Source organism: Leuresthes tenuis, unplaced genomic scaffold (genome assembly GCF_036924035.1).
Source record: "Leuresthes tenuis unplaced genomic scaffold, fLeuTen1.0.hap1 SCAF_11, whole genome shotgun sequence".
Taxonomy (NCBI): domain Eukaryota; kingdom Metazoa; phylum Chordata; class Actinopteri; order Atheriniformes; family Atherinopsidae; genus Leuresthes; species Leuresthes tenuis.
This window is the reverse complement of record NW_027325365.1, coordinates 19,021,590-19,044,868: the sequence shown is the minus strand read 5'-3', so window position 1 is coordinate 19,044,868 and position 23,279 is coordinate 19,021,590. Positions and strand designations below refer to the sequence as shown.

The 23,279-nt window shown below is 40.8% G+C and overlaps 1 protein-coding gene across 2 annotated transcripts in view; it reads left to right on the top strand.

The window, feature by feature from the left end:
- nlgn3a (neuroligin 3a) overlaps positions 1 to 23,279 on the top strand; it is a 126,491-nt gene that overhangs the window by 82,812 nt on the left and 20,400 nt on the right. For both annotated transcript variants that reach the window (XM_072395952.1, XM_072395953.1), the window contains one exon: positions 2,748 to 2,933. In XM_072395952.1, the coding sequence (XP_072252053.1) occupies positions 2,748 to 2,933 (186 nt within the window). The remainder of the gene's footprint in view (positions 1 to 2,747; positions 2,934 to 23,279) is intronic.

The window sequence follows — 23,279 nt, the reverse complement described above, 5'->3', positions numbered from 1 at the left end:
CATACGACAAGCATGAAGACGAAGACCTGCTATAAATGTAAAAACAGAATGTAACAGAAATAGCCGTGCATAAAACAATTACTTTGCTATCTTAATTGCTTTCCAAAGCAAACACTTTCTGTCACCTTACCAATTAAAATATAACCAGGAGCTATGGGGGATGTATTTTTAAATGGTGCCTGCAGCATGTCTTGTTTAAGATACTGGACTCTGCCTCCACATTTTAATGACCGGTTGTGTGGATGCAGAGGAATCAACACAGCTAAACCAGAAGTCACAGAAGACTATAACCGAGTAGCATTTCATCATGACAGCTGAGGATCCAACTGTAATAATTTGCATTTTGTCATATAATAATCCTTAATAATACAATGCCAAATGGATCATGTTTGCAGTATCTTTTCAATTAGGCTAACAGTTGTACAGAATTCCCTTTACATGCCTGTCCCGAGACATTTCTCAACCCATCTGACATATACTTGGTGAAGTGTGAACCATTTTGCAAATGAGGGCTATTCTGGGAGAGTCACGTCTCCTCTTTCTCTCTCTCTTGCACCCTGGAGAAGGTTGTAAAAGCTGTTGTCCTTTAGTTACCACAAAAGGGGAGGAGGAGCAGCAAGATAAAAAAGAAAAGCAAAAGCTCTTAAGCTGGAGTCCTCCTTTCTCCTCTTTCTGTCTGCGTCTGTCTCCATTGCTCTGCCAGTCTCTTTCACTTTCTCTCTGCATGTGCCCCGCTGCTCTGTCATCCTCAGGGATGCATCTGAAGGAGACCATCTGTTGATCCATTTGTCTCCTCCTTTGCTGCCCATGCCACAACCTCTCTACTATCAGTGATCAGGCTGGGCATTTCCCTTGCCCGCCCTTTTTGTCGGGACCAACAGGTCCCAGGGTCAGGTTAGTCTTCTGCTAGGGGTCAGGTAGGAGGTTGTTCCCAAATTCCCATGATGAGTAAAACAGCTCTCAGCTTTTATGCATTTGCTGCAGCCCTGTAGTTTTTAAACATTACCTGGGTGAGCTGTATAGGAGCAAAGTTTTGAATCATTCAAACTGGACATGGTTAAGACTTCCCTGCCAGCTTCTGAGTATAAAGTTCAGGTAAGCTGGGGGAAAATAACTGCCATATTATGTGTATTAAAACCATTGATATGTGTGATTTCAACCGTTTTGAGCCAAAATGCATTGGATTTACTTCCAATCATGATCTTTGCCTTAACCTGATCAAGTAGTTTGCCTTAATGTCACCAAACTGTAATAGATAATGCAAGTGTAAAGAAATTTGGTGTCCAATATGACCAAAAAAAAGAAATCTCACTCAGGAGCCAAACCCAGGTCTTTCATCCAAATCCCTTCAACCTCCAGATGCATTTTGTTTGCAAGTTGATATGTTGCCAGGGTGACTGTTGAGAAACACTGATTTTTTTTGTATCCTTGGTTTTAAAGAAATGGAAAGTAGAAATGCTTTACTTTGGACAGACAATTGAACCCATGTTTGAGTCCAGCAGCTAACTGTATTCACATTGAGGGAGTTTATATACTGATGACATTTGCTGCCCTATAATTTTCTGCTTCTCTGTAAAAACTTTTGCTAATATTGCAGATGCATCCAAATATATCTACTATTGATATCAAGACAAATTAGTCGTCCTTTCTGCCACCTGTGCACCCTACCCAAGCGCCATTTCGAAGTATTTTAGCAAAAGTACTAAACCGACAAAAATGCTTTTGGTACATAAACTGCATACCATAAACATTTAATGACCCTGATTTCTAATCTATGCTTAAGTGAGCAGTGACTTCAGTAAAAACGTACAGAATAAACCTTTTTTTATCGTTTTTGCACTGCTGTTCACTGTCCCCCCACTCACTTAGGACTTAGAATCAGAGAGTTCATTCTTACATGAAGGAAAAGACCATGAAGTAGATGTTAGGAGATGGGATGCTGAAGGACCATCACTAGAGGCTTGCAAACATCCACCATCAACACATTTATTGCTTGTGAAAGAGAGTGGGGTGTTGGTTTCCACACATGTCTCCCAGCTGTCACCTCACATGCATGTTCAGGGATTTGATGGACACTGAGTCCACTGTGGGGATGTCAGGGATTGCCTGCCTCTGATCTTCTCCCACGACTCTCGATTACCCATCATTCAGCGGGGCTTAGGCCCTGGAGAAAAGCCTGGAAAGGGTGGTATGTTAACATGAGCGCTGATGTATCCAAGCGACTTCCTTTCCTACTCAGACCTCATACGGCAGATTGCACCGACAGTAGAAAATGTACACGAACAATGTAGGTTGTGAATGTTTAGGCTAAAAGTATAGGAGGCCGTATAAGAGAGGAAGACGGCAAAAATGATTGTAAATCTTATTATCACGTCTTTTTCTCACTCTGTCGATAAGGTTTCCGTCAGTGTGCAAGGTTTTCATCAGAACTGCTCAATACACAGTATTTTATGATTGGTGTTCACCTGGGGAGACATGCCATTGATTTTCCATAAGGTGCAGATGACATGTGGTCACACGCACCCCTATTTTACCAACAGTCATGTCATGTAATAAGTCATGATTTCACTGCTGCTGTCACTTGGCATGATGGTTTCTATGATAAAGTGAAGGTTGGGTTAGTCATTGCAGATAACCTTTATTTTTTTTTCTTTAAATCAAGTCTCTCTCTCTCTCTTGTTTAAAAAAAAAAAAAGACTGGCTTTCCCTGGGTTTGTTTTTTAATTTCATATATCTCTGTGTTGCAGGCTTTCTCAGTACAGGTGACCAGGCAGCTAAAGGGAACTACGGGCTCTTGGACCAGATCCAGGCTTTAAGGTGGATCAGTGAGAATATCGGCTTCTTTGGAGGAGATTCCAATCGCATCACTGTATTTGGTTCTGGGATTGGAGCATCCTGTGTCAGCCTCCTCACCCTCTCCCATCACTCTGAAGGTATAGAACAACAGGGGAAGGGAATGAGTGGAGCTCATGCATGCTGATGTGTAGACTGCTAATTATGAGAAACTGTTTGTGCAGTTTGCCAGTAATATAGTAATGTATTCTGTCATCATGTACACCAGTATAGCGTTTTAAGAAGCAGGTATTGCATTGAAATCGCATTAGTCCCTTTGAAAATATGAAATACCAAGCTTGGATTTTGACCAATTGGCTTTTTTGACAGTCCTCTTCTTTATCTCAGAAATAAACATTTAGGTTTAAGTTGCAGTATATATAGCAGGCAGCTACATTCAAGCTAAATCACAAACACTCTCACACCATTCGCTTTCTAAGCAATGTTGTTTATCTCCTGGCAACCTTAATGCTGTCTTGTAATGATTTACCATCTGTGTTTGTCATGCCTTTAATAATAAATGCAGCGTACGGATTTAAGTTGAACATGCAATAAATGTCCTTCATACTCATGCTACACTAATACATCACAGAATTAAGACAGAGCCTCACTGCTTCTGTACAGGTAAGTTCTGTGGGGAGTGCATTGGCCCTTACAAATGATCTGCAGCTTTGAGCTCCATCCATGAATGTCAGACTCCAGCTGCATCCCTGCAGAGCCAAATGGTCACCGCATCATCCTTAATCTGAAATAATGAGTCACATATGCATCCAAGCATCTAAAATCTGGCTCTTTACTTGTGTTTAATTGATAGTAGTTTTGTGCATGTCATACTAAGGTGTTATTGTATGCCGCACCATTCTAAATGAGAGATCTTGATGTTTAGTCTCACTTGTAAATGACCCTGCTTGTCTACATGTTGAAAAGCCACAAACATATTGCTTTGGACACACATGACTGAACATGTAACACTGGGCTTTTACTGTACTTTGTATGGAAGTGAAATTCATTAAGGAAATCAGTCTTACAGCGGAGGCCTGGTCCTAGACAGTGTTGTGGTCAGGAAGCCATTAAGTGGTGTGCCCCTCCCAAATAAATACCCACACCAACACCCTAATGCAAACACTATTCATTTTCTTGTCACTTGAGTGAAATCTCTGTTCTTGAATATTTGATTAGTAGACCGTTGCGCATTTCAAGGAGGTCATTTGAGCTGATCTTCTTCTGGGGCCCATTACTGTGCCAAGGATTTGTGTTGTGTTTTGCATTCTCCGGTTTGAATTAAAGTGTTACTAATTGCCTTGATTTCCTCCAGTGAATGATGACTGCTTTTGGATTGAATTTTTACCATAGATGCCTTTTTTTTATTCATACTCCATAATGTTACGCTCCATGTAGCATGTTATTATACTGCCAGTGAAACCATCTCCTCTGCCTTCCCCGTAAATTGGATATTACCGGTTCTGTTTTTTTTCCCACGAATGGAAATGTATGCCCCACTGATGGGATAAGGGAAAAAAAGAGCAAGTAAAACTTGAAAGATTCTTGGAAATTGAAACAGGAAGCCTTCTATCACGGCAGAACTCTTGCTGTGAACGTTACCAATGGCAATCAGATTTCACACAGACTCTCCCGGAGCACAGATTGTTGTAATTATAGAAAGTTTAGGACTGGAGTGGGCTGCTGGATGTGACAGGAAATCTGAGAGAAGAAATGTTTTTTTGCACCTGCTTTCAAAGCACCCACTGTAGCAAAACGTTGTAGGACACTCTTGTTACCACGACAATGCAATAAACAAGATCACAAGATCAGAAAGTTTGGTTCTGCACGGTGTTGAAATTTTAAGTAAAATTTTATAATCAAATGAATCAAACACTGTTTGATGAGCATACCTGGTCTCACTAATTATTTCTAATCTGTGTTTGTAAATCTCAGAAAGACCAACTTGTATTGAGTTTCCTACTTTGAATAGAAATCAACATTTTGAATAGAAATCTAAGTCAGGAAAGACTGTAAACAACGAACCGTGGCTCTTTCTGAATTTTCATTCCCTCTTACCCCCAGTAAAACTTTATTCCCTGTCCCTCGAAATTCAGATTGTGGTGTCATATTGAATGAGGTGTATTTGAATTGCGAAGTAGAATAAAGTAATAAGATTCACATGTCTTCGTGCCTACGTGCACACGCTCTCACACAAATATTTTCCCTCACACCTCTTGCTCAGATGCAGAATAATGAAGCCCAAATAGAGAAAAAAAAAAGTAAAGCAACGATAACACGCTGTTCTCGAGCTCCCTGCTGCGTCTGTGTATTTGATGACAATATTTCTACTTTTACTGTACACGGTCTGTCATCACTCCCTGCATAGAGTTTCCATCTAACATGCTTTATACGCCTATTGGTGGCAGAGTGACAACTTATTTCAGATGTTCCATACTCCTCCTGAAGCTTATTTAATAAGCTGAATCCTCCTATATCATCCTAGCCCTCCGGCCTTTCTCTTTGATTGCCTGCTCCCCTGGCCTGGCCTTGGTGGCGTCTCCATGTGGGCGTGCCGAGGGCTCCAGTCACAGGCTACATCCATCACATAGCCTCTCCCTTCTGGCCAGTTTGGGGGATGGCCTGGATGTCCTCTCTGGGGGGTTTGATTTTTTTCAGACCCTAGTCCGTGGCCTGCCCCCTCCATCTAATCTCCTCCTTACTGCACCCATCAGACTCCCTGCCTCCACAGACAGTAAAAGTATGAAAGGGACACACACTGTTTCTCCAGTGTCCCTCTCCCTTACTCCCACTCTGGGTTTCTGCTCCCTGGTCTGCAGCATGTGTGGTGTGTTGCTATTAATAAAATGGCTGCCTTGTCTGCTATGTTGCAAGCAATCTAGCTGCACATCTGAGACTTTGGAAGCAGAATGGTCATTAAAAGAGCAGTGTTGCTCAGTAGGAGTGTTTTTGACCAGCTTATTAAATGTAGCTTAACAGTTGTGTCCCCACAGAGAGAAATCTCTGTCCCCATCTCCAGCTTCAAAAAGAAAACAGCAAAAGAAGTTCAGAAGCAAGGACATTAGCCAGTCGTGCATATTATCTGTATGGCATCACATAGGCACTAATTGAGAATGCAGATTTGCTTTTTTCTCTATCTTGTAGTAATCATTGTGATTTAAGCAGTAAGATGCTTCTCTATACATGAGGAGAATACCAAGTACTCACTGACCTGTGTGTATTTGCACATAAATCTTAGAGTACGTGTATCTGAGAATTGACACCTGTCCATTCAAACCCCACTGCAAACTAACTGCATATCCGCACGCTGTATCACTATGTGTATCCCATCTCTGCACGTTTGTGCATGCAGATGTGTCTATTCACAGAGCACACACGAGGGAAGGGCTGGTTGTAGAGGCGCTGAAGGTCATTTGGTTTCTTTTTTTTTTCCCTTCCTGTAAGCAATCAGGATAAAAGCTCTGCTTCTGAGGAAGTACTCCCCTTTTAATGGAATGTCTTGGACATTAAAGACAGCTAGTGTAGAGGATCCTTCATGCCAATGTCAGCTTTCATTTTTATTAAGACTTCTGGGTTATTGAGGACCATAAATACGCATGTTAAATGCTTGGATTTTATTACAGCAGAGCAAGGAGTACCAAGACTTTTTAATGCAAGATACCACCTTAGCAAACACCAAAACCCCTTGAACCATTAGCATTGAGAGGCCAGTTAGATAGGTGATCAGTTTTAAGGAGAGGGTATGTTTTTGATGCCAGGTAATGGGAAGGATAGTGTAGAAGGTGATTAAGTGAGTGAATGTATCATGGAATGTGTTGAAACTGAAGATCTGAGAGACTGAAAATTTTCCCCCTCAAATCAAATCTTGATGATGAACTTCATGGATGGCTGTTACTCATTTGCTGTAGATTTTTTGACAAGAATATGTGATTCATACAATTTCTGAGAGAATGTTATTAGAAGTAATTAGAATCATTAAAATGTTTCATCCTATTGAGTGAGATACCATGACCTCTATCAAAGGGATTCTACTTTGATGTAATAATGGCAAAAAGAAGCAAGCTCCAATGACCTTTATGATAACGTATCACAAAATATAGACCGTAGATCAAAATGGCCACACACAATTTTGAATGTGGCATATATTTTCATGAACTGGCGGAAAATGCATATTAGCTGCAGGAATGTAAAATGTACAGTCTTTTTTTTAATCACTCTGCCGAACTCATCTTTCGAGAAATATTGTTTATGATTGGTTCCAAAGTCTTTACAGAGCAGACCTCCATGTAAGGTCTTATCTGGGCCGTCAGGCAATTTCAGTGTACAAATCCGTGCAGATGTACTGTTTCTGGCATACATTTAACTCACGGATCGCAACTCAATCTGGCTTTGTTAATCTTGAGGAGGGTGTAGGATTCAAAGCCTGCATTGCCATGAACATCTGACCTCTGCTCTGACAACTATTTACTATGTACAAGCAAGCTTGCAGTCATCTTTAGAGTAAAGAACACAAAGAGCATTGTGATACGGCTGCTGGGAACTCCAAGGATGTGTTGAACTGTAAGACTCTTTCACTCCTTCTCTGGTGTATCTTGTGATATGACACATAATCTAAGGTTAATATACATGCTACTTCAAATTAGCCTATCTTAGAGAATGAAGAAACAGGCCAGTATGCTGCTTAAGAGTGTGGGAGAGTTACATTATATTTCTTCTGTAAATGTAATATTACATCTGGCTGTGACCTTTGAAATAAGCATGTGTGGGTTTACTTTCTGAAACAAGACCCATGGGATGTTCTTCTTATGGAAAAGCCCACAGGTCTGTGCTCCAAAATCTCCCTGTGCTCACCGTATAGAGGAACTGTCGAAGCCATCTACACTAAGTGTCAGCTTAATTTTTGCAGGATCAGGCATCCATTGCCTGTCTGTTTAAGCACAAAATAAAGGGACCTTTCCAGAACTGGAATATGAATTGAAGTCACTGAGAAAGATAGCTGCTACATCTTATCCTTTCGATGTTATTCATACACGATGCAGCTTCTATTGTTGTGCAAATGCAATGTGCTTGAGAGAAACCAGGGACAATTGTCGAAGTTGAATGGACCCCATCTCTAAGGTGTCAAAGGCATTCAGCAAGTCGACACTGTAAAGTTACCTGCGCGCTTTGGGCAACAGAATGCCTCTATCTCGAGGTTTGATTTGGCTGTTTGCTGAAGGGTGTCTGTGCATCTCAGGGTGTGAAAAAGGCCTATACGAGATGAGAGAATGGGGACGGGTCTTGTCAGGTGCCGTATTCTTCCAGTGCGATTGACAAGAGCGATAATTAAACCAGGGGGATGCCATCTCTGCGGAGCAAGAATGCTTGTATTTATTTATGGTGACTACTCGGCTTTGTTGTCTGCCATATACTGTGGCCTCCATTGTGTGGAAAAGCAAACTGCTTTTAACAAGTGGCCTCTGTGGCATTATTCACTCTTTGAAAGATGGTGTCTTCAACATTGTATAGCAGAGTGAAATTGCTTTATTTTTACAAAACAAAGATGGAAGATTACTTACCAACGAGAAGGTATTCCTGTCTTTTGAACTTAAAAGAAATTGCAAATGCCCTACACTTTAAGAAGTAATTTTTTTTTCTCTTCACTACTCAGAGCTGTCAGGAGAAAATGAAGTCAAAGTTGTGCTGAACAGAGCATAAGCCTTTTCACAGGTGGGAGGGATGTTTTTAGGGTAAAGACTACACTTCTGAGGTCAGATTGCCAGTTTTAGGTTAACACTCTAGAAAATAATATCCAGTTGGACTGTCCATCAGAATGAGGCAGTTTTACCAGTCCCCCGGCAGAACAGAGCAGAATGAAGAATTGATAAATGGTCCCAAAACGGTGAAGGCAGTTTATTTAGGTACTCTAGACATCAGTCTGTCTCAGCTTGCAGCAGGTAGTTGAGCCTATAAAGCATGGAGTTATAGGTGTTAAAGAGACAAGCAGCAGGTCAGAGAAAGAGGCAGGGGATAATTGAGTACTTTAGTAAATCCATGCCTCCATCAACCAAGGTAATAGCTCAGAGCATTGCATATACCGCAGCCCCAGATCCACAACTGTATGAATGAGCTTCGGCAGCTTGAGCGGCATGTGGTACACTGTCTAAGCAATATTCTTCAAGACAATACAATGAGACCCATCTGGTGATATATTGCCGAGATTACTTTTGGAATCTAATCGCCGCTGATGAACGAGGTTACTATGGAATATGTCATCTGTTGACGACCTGCAATCCCTGTGAAGACGCTGGCAAGTCATTAGTTCAGGTATGTGCCATCTATAAATCATTCTTGATAAATCATTGTCAAGAGTGCATTCATACCCCTCCTAATGGACAGTGACTGTAGTGACGGGAACAGTGGCTTCAGCTCTTGACTGCCCTCTCTGATCCTGTTGGTCTTTAGATCAATTAAACCAATCGCAGCTTCATATTGTACTCAGACTGTCTCGTCTGTTTCCCGTGTTTAATGATTTGATGGAGGTTTCTGTCTGTCTGTTTTCCTGCTATACTCATCTCCAGTCCAGTGGCTAAATCTCTGTGGCATTTTTTCTTGAGCTCCTCGTCCCTGTTTCTCATAGCAGTTTCTTTCTTTCCCCAGTACCCACCCTCCCCCACGTCTCTTTTTCGTCTTCTCACCATGTCTCCCTCTCTCTGCTTCAGTCTTTCTCTGGCACCAGTGTAAAGCATCCATTATAGAGTGATGCATGGGTGTCTGTGTGAGTGGGAGAGAGGGACTTGGCACTCCTCCTACCCCACCTGCAGAGGAAGCACAGACAGCTGAGCACTAGGGGCTCATCTCACCACCCACCCCCCACCCCCTTCTCTCCCTCCTCCGTCCATCTCCACATCTCTGCTGACCTCCCTCCTCCACTCACACCTTCCCTATCTCTCGCCTTCTCTCCAACCCTCTCGCTATTCCCTGTTGTTGCACACACATTGGCCCAGTTTCTGCCAGCACATTACATTCACTCACGCTAATTTCACATGTCATTATGTCCATCTATGTTTTCTTTTAATCTGTTTTGCTGCCTTCATGACTGCTTTTGTGAATGCACCTGTCCTTCTTTTACACATGATTGTCTATGTTCCCCCATCAGGCATTCTGCACCAGGCAATAAGCGTGACTAGATGTGTTGTTAAATAGACTCTTGTTTCTGTGTTTGTCAGCCAGATGAACAACTAGGTGTAATTATCTGAACTTTCCCCTTTAGTGATAACCACGAGCTCTCTGTGTTTGCTTGTTGTTGCTGACAGCTCACCCCTATGGTTAGCTAGGTCAGTCCTTTGGTGCCCATGCATCTGTTTATCTCAGCCCAGGAAAAAAAAGTGTTCAGTGTCTCTGTGTGAATAACAGATGGATTCTGGTTGGAGCTGCTCTGACGGCACGCCATGCTTGGGAGCACCATCACATTCCTCCTCAGCCTCACAGGCTTGCAGAACATGTGATTTATACACATCTTCTGCAGTGGGGAAGAAACATCACCAGGTGTTTCAGATTCTTTTCTCCTCTTTTCTATTTTTCCTTTTTTCATTACCTTTATTTTTTGGAATTCAATTAAGTTTTTATTTCTAAAATGACAAATGTAACATTGGAATATATATATACAGTGTATAGATTGATATGACATATATTTTCTTATTCTTATTTTTCTTATTTTCGTCATTTTCTTATGACTTTTGTAAATGAAGTGTACAGAGGTATACAGAGTACATACATTCTGTATAAATCCAAGGACTTACATCCCTTTATTAAAGGATGTTGCAGTTCTCCAAATGCTTACAGCACAATAACAGAACAATGAACAGGACTCAAAACATAGCAGCGTCCATAAAAAATAGAAGAAACAAAAAAAAGTACTGCTTTTTATTTTCATTTAAAATGCAACAGTAATGACATCCATGACAATAAACATGATTAGAAAGAAGAAAACAACTGATATTACAGGCAGTAAGCAGTGAGGTGTTCATATCTGAACTCTAAAAAAAAGAAATGATGATTTACACATAGTGGTATTAAACAACATCACAAGCACAAATACATGTTCACTGCACAATAGAGAATAGGCACCCAAGAATGCAGAATGCAAGCGTCCTTTTTATACAGACCCTGCTTTCTTCTGTCTGTGCTCACAGGCCAGATTATTTGCAGGGAAAGCTGGGTTTTTTTTCTCCGTGTGTGACAAAAAGTGTCAAACACAAGTAAAAATAATCTGCATTGGGACCAAGCCTTTGGGATTTACTCGATGACAACCATCTCAGTATGACACAGGGAGTGATATTCATGTATACCATCTGGATTTCTGTCACTGACGTAGTGTGCTTTAAGTGTCCATTATAGCTGTCCACCATGTTCGCACAAGCGAGTTCAGCTTGTGATGAGCAGTCGTTCAGTTCTGGGCAGTGCACATTGCATTAGCTTTTGCTGTAAAATTTGCATACTCACAATGAGTATACACAATGAAACCCCTAATGAGAGAAACTTCCGTAAAACATGCTGACAAGCAGGAGCCTCCACTATAAAGGGCCTGCGTTGAGCAACCTGACAAAAAGACAAAATCTTTAGCTCTCAAGCCCACAAGGCTGTAATAGATTTTAAGCTTAGAGGGGTAACATGAGCTATAGATCCTCAACAGTGGTATTGGAGATCAACTCACCAATGCATCTAATAGAGAACAATATAGGCAATGTGTTCTCTCACAGCTTAAAGACAGTTTCTCTCTCCTAGACAAGCACTTCTACACCAAGAAGTTATCTGTTGCTGACTTTGGAGTCAAAACCTTACAAAAGTAGGTTAAGACTTTCAGGTGTCAGACTGTGAGTGAAAGTAGCACCTGGTTGTTACACATAGCATATCATCTGAGCTGCAGTTAGGACCTCTGCTGTGTGCAGGAGATGTTTTGGGTTTTTTTTGCAACAAACCCATTTACACTTGTGGCTTGGTTTTAAAAATAGCTTCACATTTTACTTTGACTAGTTTCTAAAAATTTACTGTTTGAACTGATAAAAGATGCTGATCGTACAGAAACTCACTTTGGCAGCTTCTTAGAATCTCATTTGTAACTTACACGCATCAAAGTTTCATACCTTACGGCTTATACATGGCTTTGTGTTCAAGTCAGACTTAGAGCAAGATAAAAACTATTCACAAGTCCACCTTGTACATGAAGCCCCTTACTGCTCACACCTCAAGAGTCCTGCATGTTCGCAGATACAGGACTTCAAAATGGAGGAGGACCTGCTTATGTGGGAGTTTTCACACCCTCTGCCATAACAGTTCTAAATGAAATTTGTTGCTAGATTCCTGGCAGTGGCAGGCATTCGTATTTGTGTAAATGTGTGTAGATCCCAAGTGTATTGGTATGGATGCACAGATGTGTGTCTGCATAATGTGCTCTCGATCTCTTTTATGTAATGTATTTTTTTTCCCTTCCTTTTGCTGTGAATGTAAGTTTCTCATCCTGAAACAAGAGCACCAGCTGTAAGTCATTCACACCTTTTTAGCTAAATCCCAGACAGGGTGAGAGGGATAAATAACAATGTATTTATGCAGCTTTTGGGTTGCTGTGCGCGGTGTGAGATTTGTATATGTCAGTATCATCTGCCCACAAGCAAATGTCCACAAAAATGTCCAACATGTTCAGCCTTAACAGCTCAGAAGCTATACTTAAAGCTACATTTTGATGCTTAGAAAGAAACAGCCCTCCTGGGCCACATTAGAGTGCTCATGAGTGGGATTTGAACATTGCTGGCCTTGGCAACAACAGAGTGCATCTGGAGATGCCAAGTATGCAGAGCCTTTTCTGCAAGCTATTCCAGCCGTCACAATGTTTTTTCAACTGCTGGAGGAAATAAATAAGTAAAAAAGTAAATAAATAAATTAATTAAATAAATCATTGAATTAATGGATTAATGAAGTGTGAGAGAAGATTAGAATATTTCCTCTCCATACTTCTGTATGGAGCACGGAGGATGTTTTGACACAACATGTAGCACTTCCTGTCTGAATAGTGAAATTATATTTTAACACTTCTATTTTTTTTTTTATATTTTAGTCTGCAATTATTTTGTTGAGGTTTAACATGGCTAATGATTTTTTAATTGAAAGATATTGGTATATAAAATATCTGCTTTATACAAAATCTGCATCAGTTTTCACAAAGATTGCTGAAAACAAAACCAAAAAAAAGTGCTATTTGTTAATGACACGGTATTGATGATATTTGCACATGCCTCCACATAACAGCTTCGATGTTTATTTCAGGAGAAAAAAAAAGAATCTTTACAAAAGAGGTGAGAAACTGAAAAATGGGTGTATTGTATAGAAATCTAGTAATTAAGTTGGAGAAGATAACCTTAAATGCCATCAAGCTACTATCAAGAAGCAAACTGTATCTGGATATCAGTAGGCTAAATTATCCGACGAAGAGAAAACAAACAACATCTGCATCATTCCAAAAGGCTGTTGTTTTCATCATTCATCATTTGAAAAAATGTATTCTATCCCAAATTTGGTTCACTCCTTTATTTCTCACTTTTTTTACAAGGCCATTTCAAGCACTGTTGTTATTGCTTTATTCAGTAAGCAGGATTTCCAATTCCCAAATGTGTGCCATCAAACATTTAAAAAAGAATATTGACAACCATCTGAACAACTCTTCTTCCGTGTGTCTTTTATGGAAGTGATACGGCCGCTCATCAGCGTATAAGGATCCAAATAGATATTCTAAGTTCATTCTAAGGTAATGAAAATTTAAAAATGATTTCTTCTCATATATTTATTATATTGATGCACACTGTAAAAGGAGAATAGGAAATTTGGAGAGAAATAATACCCAAAATGTGGCTCTTACAATATCCACAATGCAACAAGGGCAAATTCACTAAAATGCTAAAAGGCAGGCTTTTCACTCAGCAGTTTAATATTCTAGCTGTATAACAACTGAACAGAAATCTAATTTTCACTCCTACAGTTATCATACTTTGGTATTTCTACAAAATCACATTGTAGACTCTTTTCAAGCTTTGATGTAGACCCTCATTCACAACAGCCCTTCATTCCATGAACCATGAAACAGACTTAACCTGGAAGGTAATCCTTGTTTCATCTGAAGGTGACTCAAGCCCTCAGCAGATGAACAAGTCACTGTGGAACTCAACAGCAGAGTAAAGCAGTAGTGTCTCTTGCTATCCAAGTGCAATGTAATGCTGAATCAAATTTTGACGGCACGAATAACAGGTAACACTTGTGAAGCATTTAATTTTTTAAGCGAAGGCGGTTCGGAAAGCATGTATCCTCTGTAGCATTATGGATGTTGACAAACCCATATGGCGTGTCACTAATCTTGATCGATGGCCAGCACTGTAAACGCTACCATACACTGTAGAGGATAATGAAATGTAATTGTGCAACTTTTCACAAAAAAATGATCCAAGTAATCTGTTTCTTATCCATTATAGAGGGCGTTATCAATTTAGTCGTTTTCAAGTCAGAAAACCTCTGGAAGGGAGTGTTTACTTCCCAAACACAGAGCGCATATAAAAATGTCTGCACTCAGTCAGTGTGCTATTCTTAGGTTTCCCCTCAGAGCCACTATCTAATTGGTTGTCCTATCAGTGAAAATATCCTCCACACAGACTTTTTATGAGGACAGTGAGTGACTGAGATTCCCTGTCTGGGTGTCTGTGGTTGTTCTGCGACATGTCCTGGGACTCCCGCTCATCGGTGAGGGCTTCATTAGCCGAGGATGGGAGGTGACTGCAGAGTGAGAACAGCTGTTTAGCTAACAACTTGCTTTGTTAGCCAGCCTTCTCCGTATGCCTAACTGCCTAAATCCGTCCCCTAGCTGCTAATAGAATGCTCATTAGAGGAGGAGAGGGAGACTCGATGTGAAACAGCGCCACTGTGCAGCAGCCTCATGTCTTCTCCTACTCCTCCTTTCCCTCTGGTCTCTATTAAAGAGGTATACAGAATAACACTTCCCTCCAGATCAGCAATGTATGATGCCCCTCTGACCCAGACTTACAGCGAAAGATAAGGGCTGCATGGGTACCTGAGTTCTCCTTAGAGACAGTCACTAGCATCTGCCATACCAAAATATGCTCCTCACTACAAGAAAGATGCAAGAGGACAAAATCCAAGTAGGGCAGACTGATGATACCTTCTGTTGAAAGAAAGAGGGAGTTTGGTGTGTGTATGTGTGCATGTGTGTTTGTGTGTGTGCATGTGTGTGTGTGTGTGTGTGTGTGTGTGTGTGTGAGTGAGTGAGTGTCTTTTTTTTTCTTTCCCCGATTCCCCCTCAGCGGTACGATGTTAAATAATTCAAACACTGTAGATTGTATTGCTGTAATTTGTCAGGAACCCAAAAGCTCAAGTCTATTTCTTTGTGTCAGAACTGATGAAGCTGGCAAAGAGGAGGGAAAGCTGCAACATCAGAGGTGGCACTGTGAATATCTGATGCCATTCACTGGAGAAGCTACAGATCAGAGCCAAAAACTCTGTTCTCCTGTCACAGCCAAAACACATCCCGGGCAGAAAAAAGAGTGGCCCATGTTTGATTAAAATTCAAACAGGAAATCCTGTTACCATGGAAGTGCTTCATTGTGTTAACACAGGCCGGGCGCTAACATTGTCCATGCATAAATGTAGATAAACAACATGCACAGCTTCATGGTGGGAGATTGAAAGAAATCAAAGTGATGTGCTCCGAGCTGTGTACAGTAAATACACACTAAATACAATGCTAATGAGACAGTGTTCCTCTTTGCAAAAATATTTTGGTTTTTTTAAGCAGCAGAAGCTTTTAAAGCAATAAATAAAATGTGTGGACAAATTTGTAGATCCTTCAAATGAGGATTTGAGACCATAATAACATACATTTAACTGTTATGGTTTAAATCGTGTTTCTAAATAACTTTTTATAATATTAAAACCCTAAATACTTTTCTAGTTATGAAATACTAATGTTTTGCCCTCACGGCTGCATTGCATTCTCTCTAAACTTTATCAATGATTTCAAAACTGTACTAAACACTGTACTGAACACCTAGGGAGACTTTGCCACACAATTGCTGCTGATTGCTTTAAAGTACTCAAAGTAAGAACAATAGATTATTTTCTACATCTCCACAAGCTGTCATATTTAAGATCCAGTGTATAAGATTAAAATAACACATTTTTCTCAGTCTGTAAAACGCTTTCATCACAAATTGTAACTAAAATGTTGTGGTCATGTAAAGTTAAAGGTGACTTGAACTATTTAAGGGATTAGCTCTGTGTAATCTAATAGTTACATTTCCATTATTAGTGTGCAAACTCATCTCCGAGGTCTTCAGACGTATGAAAGTCTATAGTCTACAACAGACCTTTCTCCCTCGAGCCATTTTGACTCCCATAATAGGAAAGGCACAGGTGTTACGAATTATATTACCATTTGCACAGTCATGTTTAAGTGTTTAATAACTTGTGAACCAAAGTGCAATATAACAGGTGCCGTCGATTGAAAAGTGCGTTCAAATACATCACAAGGGCAGAACCACTGTCGGGACCTACATCTAATGAGCCTTGTACCTTCTACATCTTATATATGTATTCTTAAGTTTGCTGTCTTTTGATGGATCCTTGAAAATCTTATCAAAACAACTAAAAAGTGTCTGTGTACACTCCCTTGACCAATACGTCAGGTTTTAATGATATTCAAACGTTGGTTACTGTGGTTGTATTCTCTTCTTGTATTTAGTTTATTTATTTTAGTTTATTTATAAAAAAATATACATACATACATATTAAATTAATCATTTTTAAAGCCACTGCTGGGATAGGCTCCAGCCCACCCGCTACCCGATTAACGGACTGTCGGTATAGAAAATGGATGGATTTTTAAAGCCCAATATACTCAGACCACCCACAACAAGTATGGTGAAGATCGGTCCCTCATTTATGGCCAAAGTAGCCCTGAGCCATTGAAGCCTTGACTCCACTAGACCTCTGAAGGTATGCTGTGGTATCTGACTGTGTTATCAATCCATCAGCAGTGGATTCTTTAAGTCTTGTAAGTAGTGATATGGACTGGACTTGTTTGTTCAATCCCACAGATGCTCAAAGGGACTGAGATCTGAAGAATTTGGAGGCTAAGTCGACACTTTAAAGTTATTACGAGTTATTCAAACCATTTTAACAGCATAGTAGGGTGCGTTATCCTCCTAAAAGAGGCCACTGATATCAGCAAACAGTGTTTCCTAAAAGGGAGGTACTTGACCAACAACAATGTTAGGGTAGGTGCACAGGGGGTGAAAACGTCAGTGTCATGTGATCTCCATTCAGCATTAGAGATGAACCATGCTCTAGATGAAGGTAGGTGCATGTTTAGCTGTGTCTGGGACTCAAACTTTCAATCCTTCTGATCGCAGTATCACTCCTAACAGAAGAGGGACAGGAATCAGAACTTTCCATCTCTGCAGCTACTCCCACACCAGCTTTTCAGCAGATTAAGCCACAGTGATTCTTCTGTTCAGCCTCCACTGAATCAGACAGCATAGGCCAACTTGTGCTCCCCGCATGCATCATTGAGCCTTGGCTGCCCATGATCCTGTCACCCTGTTCATTTGATTTTTTTTTTCGTGGACCGCTTTTGTTGGTCCTGACCACTGCACACCTAAAACATCCCTGAAGAGCTGCAATTGTGGCAATGCTTTGACCGAGCTGTCAAGCCATCGCAACTTGCTCCTTGCCAAAGACCACTCAAATCGTAATGTTTTCCCATTTGTTCTCATTGCAATACTTCAACAATAGCTGCCTAATATGTCCCACCCACTGCCAGATGTAATTGTAACAGTACAATCAATGTTTTTAACCTGTTATTGCTGATCACTGTGCATCAATAATTCCCAAATGTTATGACAGTTGTAGTCACGATAAATTTCCTTTAGTTTCAAAAGCTTCAAATATTTATGTCGTAAACAGAATATGTTGACTGAGGCCAACAATGACACGTTCTATAGTAATGTCCACAGGCTTACCGCTACCATTCTGAACGTGTGCTGGAAAAGAAGATCCGTGGGTGACATGTGTCAAGTGCTGTGACGTTAGTTGCTGTTGAATATGTGTTTGCTTGACATTGAGACAGTGAAGCGTGCCAGCATGCCAACTGATAGACTAGCACACTCGGTCGTGCTCACACACAAATAACCCATCACTGCAGACTCACATCAATGCTGCTCAAACATATACGTATGTGAGCAAACACTGGGATATGCATTCTGAGCACACAGTGTGGCAGGTGCAAACCCATGGGATTGACTGGCATTAAAGGTTGTCCTGGGTAAATATCCCCCCCCAACCACCACCACCACCACCACCGCCATCTCAGCTCACCGTAGCTCTGCACGTATGCAGACATAGACACACAAACACACAGTCCATGTGTACATCTAAGTTCACACTTTCTCCCTCTCCAGGGTATTTCATGTGCCTACAGCTGTGCGCCTGCTGGCACTGGCAGCAAGAGGCACAACAAAGAGAAGAGAATATAGAGGATGATATGGAAATGGAGAGATTGCCGTTACCATGGAGAAAAGGACAAAACATGAGAATAGAAAATGTGTACTCTCTTACATGACCGAGATCATTTTTTCTTTCGTCTTTTAGATTTCCTCTTCTCTGCTGCCTACAGTCGGGTTTGAATGTGAAAGACTGATAATCTGAAGGGTGACTGCTGGGGTGGAAAGACAGGCAACTATTGAATGCTTTTCTTGCCTCAGTGAGGCAGTCGCACCGCTTCGTCAGCAGCACGAAAAGTTCACCAGAATGCAGATTGATGCATACCCACAAGGACCAACACGAGCAAACAGAATGACGGCACTGAGCATGGGCAGTTTGCTCACACACGCAGACACACAAATAAATAGTGAATGAGACTGCCAGAATGGGGGACTCACCATAGCTCAGCTCACAGCTCTTTGCCCTTGTGCCGGGACCTCGGCCTGTCATTCTGTGTTTTACTCCCTGCACTGCCACCCCACTGTAAGCAGCCAACACAATTTTGGTATTGAGGTGGTGGAGAAACTGTCCACCACTACTCATTTGGCCTTTTCAGAGCTTGACAGAAAGGACTGGAGGTAAAAATACATTACTGTTGTCCTGCCAAAACTGAAAATGACTGGAATGCTGCTACGAGAGGGGAATGTACAGTACAGTATATCGTGCTCGTTAAGAGGCCACTCGGTCTGAAATTAGGCTGACACTGTGCCAGACATTGAGATGTTTTCTGTCATTTTTAAAAAAAAAAATTCCATCTGAAATTTCATACAACACATTAGTGTTTCAAATGGAGGCAGAACAATAGATATTAATTACTTGTCCATTATAGTTTGTGACACTATCAATTTGTTATCAGCTGGCTTCACCATCAAATTAAATTAACTGTCACTTTTCAATATCAAGCAAGTCATCTCCATGCTTTATTGTCTTCATCACGGTTTTCAGTTCTTAAATGAGATCAGAGAATGCTAATACACAAGATGAATGTCACACACAGGTTTATCTTTGCAAAGTTGGTAAATATCAAAGTAAATGTCAGTATCCCTATCAAATACCTAACAATCAGAAACCTTACTCAGAACACAAATGTGTTGTGTACAGGAGGAAATAATAGGACTGCAACCATATCAAGACTTCCTCAAGTTCATGTATATTTGATGCGGCCTGCCAGATGTGGCCTTGTATGTGTATCAGCAAACAGTCTCTCTCACTGAGCTCGCAGAAATTAGATTTCATCTCAGGCCCCAAATCTAATACACAAGCTTATATTTACTCACAGTTGCAGAGCATCATGATCCAATATGACCCTATAGAGGGGTGGCGGGGCTGCTCAAAATGCAGTTAAATGAAAATGCTTTGAGCAAACTGTTCCGAAAGCCATTGATGCCTCTTAACTGTGGACTACCTGAGAGTGCCGTTTTATTCTCTTTAGGAACTAAATATAACTGACAAAAGCCCACTGATAAATTAATTAGTTATTAATGTTTTTTTTCCTTGTTTGTGTTTGTTGTATTTCACTTTGAATCAAATACTTGTGACATTGCTCTGACTTATTTATGCTTGCAGGAAAACAACTGTCTTTAGTTTCAGTTACAAGTCTGAGCTGCGTTTCGTACTCATAATGCTCATAAATATTTGAGGTGTAAAGAAATTTAATTCCTTCAAATCACACTCTGAAATCATTTTAGAGCCTTTTGTGAGCTCGAGAGGAGCGACTGTTCGAGATGAAAAGCTTGCATGACTCACCCAATACATTAAGATGCCTGTGTCTTCCTCACAATGGATGTGAAGTCACAGTTAGCATGCAGAGTGCCATTTTCCTAAGCAGCAAGCTTCCACCTGCCTTGAATACTCTCCGGGGAGAGTAACTGAGGAACTTTGAGAGTCTTACGACCTTTTTCTCTCCCCTCTTATCTTCTCTTCTCTTTTTGTCCGCAACACAATGAGATTGGTTGTCGGCAGCTTTGTTCATCTATATGTCTGCCTGTTTGTTTGTCTTGCCAAGATATATCTTCCAGTTTGTAGTGCAGATAAATGTGTAGTCAGCTTTTTTCTTTTCGTTTTGAGGAAGCAAATTGAAGGATCTCAGACTGATGAGTGCTTTGGTCAACACATTTTCAATCTCTGTTACTGAAGTCAATATCTCAGCAACTCACCTTATTTCTTAATCAAAATGAAAATATTTCATTGGATTGAGCTATATTGGCTTTGCAGCAGATTGATCCTCAGTGGCTGAATGCTGAGTTCAGATAGGCTGTACAAATAGGTCTTAATTGTCAGGATTTCCAGTTGACTTGATTTGCTCCAGAGGAGCCGCAGCTGCCAATGGAACTTTTCCAAACCATTTTTATAACAGAACATGTCATAACCCAATTGTCTCAATGTCCACTTACAGTAAGTGGCCATGGTGGCTAAAGAGTCTGTCACAGTAATTGACTCAATGGGAGTTTACAGTATGAAACATGAGGCGGAGAAGGAGGACACAGTGCTCTCCAGGGATGGGCTGTTGTGACAGTGGTGCTATCTCTCTGCTGTGTTTCTCTCAACACATTTCATACAGGCAGCTCACACACAGAACCAGATGTACACACATGCTGGGGAAGTGGACAAGCACACACCCTCAATAAATTTACAAACCCAGCTGCTGTCCTCAGAAGAGGTAATTCCACTATCAGGTGCCGGGATCACGTTCAGTGTAACATCCCATCCTGGACCTGAGTTTGGCTCTTAATCTTTCATGTGAGCCCAAGAATGAGAGGGAGAAGAGAGGAGAAAGAGACTCATATCCCTTCTATTTGTGTCTGCTGTTTGCATGGTGTGCCGCTTTGAATTAAACAAAGTATGTGTGGCTTTTGGCTGCGGGGCTACTGACACAATAGTCAGAGAAGGAAAGATTGGTGTCAGACATTGTGAACACACAGAGTGGCATAGGCACAGCTAGAAGAATATGTTTACGCCGCTGGAGCCCGCAACCAGCCTGGCACATTCATGCATGGTATAATAGTTAATCAGCTCGGACGCTGCTGCTGGCGTGACCACTGACCCTGAATGGCATTCGTAATGGGGGAAGTCTTTTTAATAGCATGAACACAATGATTTCTGAAGGGTAGTTAGAATTATAGCACATCTAGGAGAGCTTTTTATTTATTTATTGGGGGGTTCATGTTTTTTTTCCCCAAAAGTGTCCTCTAGTTCTGGATCATTAATGGCGGCTTAGATTAAAAGAGATGTTGATGTTCTTGGTCAGAGAAAATGGGTTGCTGCCCACTCGGTGCTCTCTGTGTGGAGCCTAACGAGCTTCCTGAACTATATATTTGTGTGTCTGTGTGTGTTCGTGCTGCACTCTGATTGCATTTATGTGGAATCGGTTTCATAGTATAACATGACTGTAGGTACTATCTGCGTAAGCCAGAGAAGAAATTGACTTCCACGGAGAAACAAATGATGTTTAGAAGATGCACATGCTGCATGTAGTGAGGCCAAAATGTGTGAGCTTTTGTGCATGAACACTAATGCACATTGTTTGTGCGTGTACAAGCAATAATCAGGGACTCTTTTTCTTCTTATTTTTTTTCCTCTCTGGCTAAAAGGCCTGTAAGGAAGAGGGTTTTGGAAGTTGGTGAAAAGGGCTAGGGTAAGCAGTAAGCTTCCACCCACCTCCTGCTTTTAGATGGGCTGTGCTCATCCATTTCAGTTTCACCTCCGTACCCCTACAGCTTACAACTAATGTGTTTCTTCAAGACTTAGGCACTTACAGTATAGATCAAGGCCCCGCTATCTCTTTATCTGTCACTCTTTCTTCACTTCTTTATATCCCCGCAGGGGGATGAACGCCCCTTATGATAATTTGTCTGTCACAAATGCAACTCTGCCCCCTCTGTGGCTTTCCTTGGTCAAAAAATGAGTTTCAGTGATCCCATCTGGCTGTCATAACCAAGATGTCACCAAGAATAGAAGCTTCCCATCCTTTCACATTTCATGGCTGAATTGTCATATTTGTGGGTGACTTATATCTTTGACCCTCCCATGCCAGACATGAATAAGATCTGATTTGTACTTATGGAGCTTCACTTCCTTGAAGGCAGTGGATTCTTTGTCTTTGGTTGTCCCTGAATTTATGTGCAGTTTTGTGGAAAAGCATGCACACCCACTTCCAATTCTAAGGTTTTGTGTATCAGGACATATTTTTTTAAAAATCATGTCATCCTTAACAGGTCTTAAATTTAGGAAAACGGAATCTCAGATTAACAACAATACATGCTTTTTTATACAGTGTCATCATCTTTTTTTAACAGAAACTGAGACAAACTGCAGAAGCAGTGTGTGAGAAACTAAATATGCACTTACTTCTTTCATATAAATTTAAACATTAAGTAGCAGCCAATTGCAGCTGACCAAATGCATTTTGTTAAATGGTCATCAGCCAGTGTGAGCACTCCATAAAAGCAAATGTTTTGGCAATTTGTTCATGTGGAGCATTCAGGTGTGTGTGAACACAATGCCAAGGAGAAAATATATCAGCAGTGATCTTAGAGAAGCAATTGTTGCTCAACATGATTCTGGGAAGGAGTATAGGCCATTTACAAGCAATTTAGATTGTTGTAGATCCTACTACAGTGAGAAAAAATATTAAAACATTCAAGACAGGTGACGTCTCCTCAGGAGTGGAACCCTTTATGATCAAAACAAGGTCACCTCAGGTGACATATGAAATGTTAAAGTTCATGACAGCACAATTAGAAAAAGATTGAACTTGTATGTATTATTTGGAAGGGTGCCTGATGAATAAGCCTCTTCTCTCTAAAAAGAACATGGCAGCACAGCTGAGTTTGCACTATCTGAACAAACCAGAAAACTTCTGGAACAATGTC